This window comes from Pistacia vera, unplaced genomic scaffold (assembly GCF_008641045.1).
Source record: "Pistacia vera cultivar Batoury unplaced genomic scaffold, PisVer_v2 Contig78, whole genome shotgun sequence".
NCBI lineage: Eukaryota > Viridiplantae > Streptophyta > Magnoliopsida > Sapindales > Anacardiaceae > Pistacia > Pistacia vera.
The window spans coordinates 2,253,713-2,260,078 of NW_022196645.1; the positions used below are offsets into that span (position 1 = coordinate 2,253,713).

Consider the following 6,366-nt stretch of genomic DNA (forward strand, 5'->3'; position numbering starts at 1 on the left):
ATCCGATTGATCCCATCTGAAAATATCAGATATCCAGAAAACTAATATCTAAAAATCTAGATCGGATTCTGATTGGATCAGCAAAAACCCAACCGGATTGGATATCTGGTTTTGAACACTATTGCAAGCTGAAACAGCTAGCGAGGCAAGGAGATAAGATAAATATGAAATAAAACATCTGTGGCTTCAATTCTCAAAAGGAAAATCATTTTGTAGTTTTCACGGAAACAATATAAGTTACAAAATTCAGTCATAAACCGTGCAAGTTTGAGATCTGGGATGCTTTTTTCCGTCGTTCAAACTAATAGACCGCTTGCTATAAGTATTATCTAAGAGAATTCACCATAGTACTTCTAATCACAGAAACTTGAGAAAACAGAAGTACAAACTATTGCCAATTTTCTCAAAAAAGTAATCACTCTGGAAATTTAATATTCACTTGATTGTAGAATATTAACATGCAAAACAGTTCAAAAGAAAAAGTAAAACATTTGCAATAAGTGTCCAGAAATATGCTGCCTTTAAATGGAAACTTGTAGAAAACGCAACGTAAGTTTTACAACAAATCAACACATAAACCAACTATAACTACAAGACAGACCTCTCCTTCCACCCCATTAATCAGGAGACATGGATTAATTACAATAAGCCTGCATCAAGCATACCGGAAAAGTTTTGTGTATACCATCAACAGTTAAGAGTCTATTTGGTTAGTTGTTTAGAATAGCACTCTATGCTTAACAGCATTTTTAGAAAATAGGATAAGATTTTGAGAAGTTTTTGATATTTTTCTAAATATCATTTTCTGAAAATATTTAGATTATTTTAATCCTTAGGTTTGTTAATTTAACTAAATACCTCATACAATAAAAGTTTATAAATTGACAAAAACACCCCCATCCATCCACCCATATATTGCTAGCAACCAACCACCATCACCGAAAGGTAGCCGGAATCTGTCAGAATGGTGCACGATCAACTAGATTTTGCCAATCGTGCACCGATCAGACCTTTTCCAACTAGATCTACAACCACAGATCTAGTCGTTGCCGTCTGCCAAATCGTTGGTCATAGATTTGGTCGTTTTTGACCAGATTCATTATGGATATGACCAGAAACGGACAGATCGACACACGACCAACCAGATCCAACCGATCACGCATCATTATGGCATCGACGGTCGGTGGTGGCAACTGGCGACTGCGATGGCTGCTGGCAGGTGATAGTGGCTTGGGTGGGTGGGAGTGTTTTTGTTAATTTTAAAACTTTTATTGAGAAAGGTAATAGTTAATATATTGAGTTGAATATAATAGAATTGGATTTAAAAAGAGCTGAAAATATTAAAACAAATGTGTATTTGTATAAGATTGGATAGGATATTGAGAAAAAATGAAACAAAGGGAGCCTAAATGACTAGTAGCCATACAATCATTACCACCCTTGAAGATGCATAAGAAGAAAAATAATCCTCTACAGAATTGGAAACAGCCTAGCTTCTACTTACAGATAATGAGGGTACATATATGAAATTGTTCAAGCTACTTCTTTACTATCATTCCTCGACTGACCAATATAATGATTGTAAACCATTACTCATTCTGCAAAAACCGTCTTCATATACATAGATTTCCTACATTTGGGACATAAAGAGAAGGTAACAACGTCTGGCCTTATTTCAGAAAATTACATTCTCACAAATAAACATAATTCATTAAAAATTCAAGCTAACAGAAAAAGAAAAATATTGAAATTTTTCTTTATACATTCAGTCAAGAATAACACACATTAAATCACATTACTCTTCCGAAAATGAATGAATATCTGCGTTCCCACACAAAATTGAAGCTAATCCGAATTCCTGAAGTCCACATATTGTAAAAGATCTAAAGATAGCTCCACATTTACAAAACGGAACAAAAACTTGGCATTACCTAAACCAATTCAATTAAGAAAGCTCCAACATCCATAAATTGGTAACATAGCTATACACTATAATGCAACTCAGAAACAGTGAATAAAAAAAAATTAGCAATAATTCAACAATTCAAGAAACACCAATATCCATCGCATTAATTTCAATCAAACCCTAATCCGAATACAAAGCCAAAAAAACAAAAAAAAAACAAAAATTCCACAGAACATTAATAACAAAACACACCAATTTTTTTTTTTTTTTTTTGATTTCTTGAAAAAACCATCAATTCACTTAGCCACCATCCTGGCAATAAAATCTTCGTACCGGATTTTCCCATCCGACCCGACATCCACTTCCCGAATCCACTCATCGAACTCGGAGGGCTCCAGCTTCTCCCCAATAGAAGTCAATATATGCCGCAGATCCGCCACAGAGACAAACCCGGTTGAATCCTTATCCAGCACTTTGAACGCATCACGCAACTGCCGATCGAAAGGCTCCGGTTTCATGTGCTTTGCCATCAGTTCAAGGAACCGGGGGAAATCAAACGGAGCCGTTAGTTTTTCCTCTGAAATTATCGATTTCAGTTGGGCCTGTGTAGGATTTCCCCCCAGTGATCGCATAAGGATCCCCAACTCTGACGGCGCGATCCGACCGTCACCGTCAGTGTCGAATAATGTAAAGGCCTCCTTCATTGACGAGACCTGGTCGTCGCTCAGATCCTTGCCCATTTTTCTCGGTTCGGGTTTTTGAGTTCTCTCTCTGTATCGAGGGAAATGATTTGATTTTCAACTTGTAAATGTGAATGGCTAGAATTTTGTCAGTTGGCTTTCTAAGACTAAAGGTGAGATTACGGAAAGAACGACATCGTTTTATATGAGGGTGAACTGGTCTAGTCATTCGTGACTTGTCAATCTCAATTATTTTGTCTGGGATGTGTTAAAGCTTGGAGCATCGGAAATTGGAATGGGAGTGGTGGATGACATGGGCCCACATTAGATCCTTGTAATCTTTTAAAGTTGCACAAAAATGGATTACGAGCCCAATGTTACCCAGCCCAAAGATTATTTAAGAGAAAAAATGTGTTACTTGTTAATTATAATGCTACTTAATGTTTAATTGAATTGGTCTAAGATGCGTGATGGAATGAGTTCACAAATTTATGCCTCGCATGACAACGCAGAATCATGATTAGACAGCTCTGATGATACCAAAAAGAAGAGGCTCAAACGAAATTGTTTTTCCTAGTTCCCGAATGGTCAAATTTGTGCCGTGTGTCCCTAAAGTATGTGAAAAGTGAAACTCAACCGCTAGGATCTCGCCACATGTCATCCCCTCTATAGTTGACTTCCTTTACAAGGTGGTCATTGTCATAAGTACAAGCTAAGATGTCATTAGGATGGTCTGGTCTGCAACAAGCATGGGGATTACAAATCCATATCCTAATTAGGGGGATTATGCATGCTAGAAACTCCGTAATACTCACTCTTAACCACTATCAGACAGGATGGGTATAAAAGGAGCCCTCAACCTCCGTTTCAAGGGAGGATTCCAACATTAGTAAAGCTTAAGAGGAAAATACACTGACCTTTTAGAGAGAGTAAAAGAATGGTTAGGTCACTAGGACTAAACATTGCTGGTTCATACTCACGGATTTTCCCTTTTGTAATCTCATTCAACCCTATAACACCCCACAATAATAATACGATAGTGGATGTAGCTTTGGTTCTTATAACCGCTGAACCACTATAAAATCTCTTGTGTTCTTTACTTTGTTACATTGCTTTAGCAACCTTGCTGGTTACCTGTAACCATGTGTACATTTTGCTCGGTCCCTCCTGAGGCCAACCAAGTATCTTTGGTTGATACAATTCATTGTATCAACATTTTGGCACTAGAAGAGGGCCTCCCCCTTTTGAACAAACTTTGCAGAGGGAATGTCTATCCATGCATACACCAGTTACAAGCTTTGTGAAAAGGAAAAATGGTCTTAAGCAAAACTTCCAGAAGCCAGGTGGCTGGCCTTAAGGAAGCTAGCCACCAAGAGGTTCCTCAAACCAGTCGCTTGACAGTGTCCAGATGATGGACACACTGAAATCGTTAATTAATGTGATACAAGCTTATCAACAAAACGCACCTAGGATGAGGAACTGATACCTCATTCGCAAATGAACACTCAAAGCCAACCAACACCGAGTTGGGCTTCGAATCCACCTCCTCAAGGCCGGAAAACGTACAACGCTCCCAGGTGCAACCCAAGAGAGAAACGCGAGAGTGAGAAGCCTACAAGCAAAAATCCCTCGATAGGAGGCCCGACAATGAACCAACGTTGAGGTAGGCCGTCGTGAAACCATTTGCCTAGACAACAGCCAACTCCCACCAGTAAGTGCGAGTGCATGATGCAAAAGAACCAACCTAAAGGATGACAACACTTACTATAGGTTTATAGATCGATTTAACGTAGCAGAATTTAAAAATATTTTCGATCTGCAAACTAAAATTCCACGATCCTTATACCGATTTGCATTATTTAAACATGAAATAAATATTAAAAATTTAATAACAATTTCATACTAGCTTTTGGAGGCTCCTTCAGTTGATTTTGCGGATTCGCTTTCACTCCAAGGAAGAAATGCACAAGCGGTATCCACACGAAGACAGAATGAAAATCGCTAATTGATTTATTTGCTAGTTAAATCAATTAGCTTTAAGGAATAAGAAGTGCAGAATTTTTATTTGAAATTTTTTTTTCTCCCCACAATGATGAACACATTTTTGAGAGAGAGTGCAAGGGTGGCTAGGGTTTTCTTTTTCCAACTAAAGTTATATATGTTTTAATTTTTAAATTGCACTTAAATAGTGCAACTAATTAAAACTCTAATCTAATTAGGAATAGCCATCATCTTATTCCTTTATTAGAATAGCATTACCTTATAACCAAACAAGGTAATTATAGTATTTAATTAATATTATTATTATCCATAAATATTAATATATTTCAAACATTAATATTAAATTATATATATATATATACACACACACACACACACACAATCTTACTAATTTTAATTCCTATATGAAATTAAATACAGACAACGACCTCAGCAAATTTAATTGGATTATGAGACTACCAAAAACCCTTTCATCTTAAAATATGAAAAATACCCTTCTCATTTATTTATCCTTAATCTATCTTCTATGTGTGTGACCTGAAAGCTCCTCATCATATCGATAGTGAATAGTATCGTGATTGACACTCAATCAATCGTCTCACTAAACACAGACCAAGATTGGCCTCTAACAAGGCATCATGGTCACCCGATAGATTCGAATTCAGCGAAACAGCTACCTATCAATGATATAGTTACTGTGCAATCAAATCCCTTCATCATCCATTATCTCATCAAGGTTGAGGTACAAAAATAATGTCAACCTCAGAAGATATCCTTGATCTCTTTGTATTCAGTTATTGGACCAACGACCATAATAATAAATTGGATTGAGTGACAACTCAATCTCATTGTGGCCACAGAGTTAGTGTCATTGCCATTTACCGAATTACACAGTGAGATAATTTCTCTCGTACCCAGGAGTGATGAATCCTTTGTTAATCCACCATAGTCTTGATACACTTCTCAATGTAGCCAACCACTACCGTTCTGATAGTCTTGAATAGAACTATGTTGGGTTGGTATCAAACTACACCAATTGATGCACAAGGTGCTCCGGTGATCTCAAGTCTAAGGATCACATGCACCACCATCCGTTAGAGGATTTATTCCACAGACACTGGGGTTACCATCTACGTGGAATCCTCTAGTGGGTCTATTCGGTAAACTAGCCTATGGTAACCAGGTTTTCGGCAAACAACCTTGACAAGTGAGATTAGTCACTACCTTTCAACAGTGTTGTTCAACACTATGATAGTCTTACCATATTATTTGTGTCCTAAGTTAGAATAATACTGGGGCTACGGACATTTCTACAATGGCCACCATATGTGATCATAAGGTCCTCACTATCGAGATTTGAAACACTCGATACCCTCGTCATGTTTCTACTATTCTAAGGACGTACAACACAACATATAATGAATATGAATTACACAATGTATAAAAAGCCTTTTATTGATTATAAACATTCTTATATAGAGTCAATATTACAATAATGGATTGGCTATTGGGCACCTACTCCAACATAGTGGAGTGTATTTGAGATTGAATTGTTTGATCTCCATGGCCTATTGGATCAATCTTCTTGAGGATTCCGGCTTTTGGAAGATCTTGCGAAGTGGGTAGTTCTTCAGGATCAGGGTTATGTGAACTTGAAAGTAGGGTTGTAGCTTCTGAGATGTGGCCAAGAAGACTACGACCAACTTCTCCATTTCGAGATAGTGCGTTTCTACATCGAATGGGTGTTTGCTTATGTAGTAAACTAACTACTGGATCTTT

The 6,366-nt window shown here is 37.3% G+C and overlaps 1 protein-coding gene across 1 annotated transcript; it reads right to left on the reverse strand.

Annotated features, from left to right (window-relative positions):
- Positions 1-1,927: 1,927 nt before the first annotated feature.
- Positions 1,928-2,742, reverse strand: LOC116116687 (probable calcium-binding protein CML13). The gene has a single exon (XM_031402734.1). It carries the CDS (start codon positions 2,644-2,646, stop codon positions 2,203-2,205), a length of 444 nt encoding a protein of 147 aa, XP_031258594.1. The 5' UTR covers positions 2,647-2,742; the 3' UTR covers positions 1,928-2,202.
- Positions 2,743-6,366: the final 3,624 nt, after the last annotated feature.

Coding starts and splice junctions, on each gene's coding strand:
- LOC116116687 (XM_031402734.1), bottom strand. CDS start 2,646: ATGGGCAAGGATCTGAGCGACGACCAGGTCTCGTCAATGAAGGAGGCC.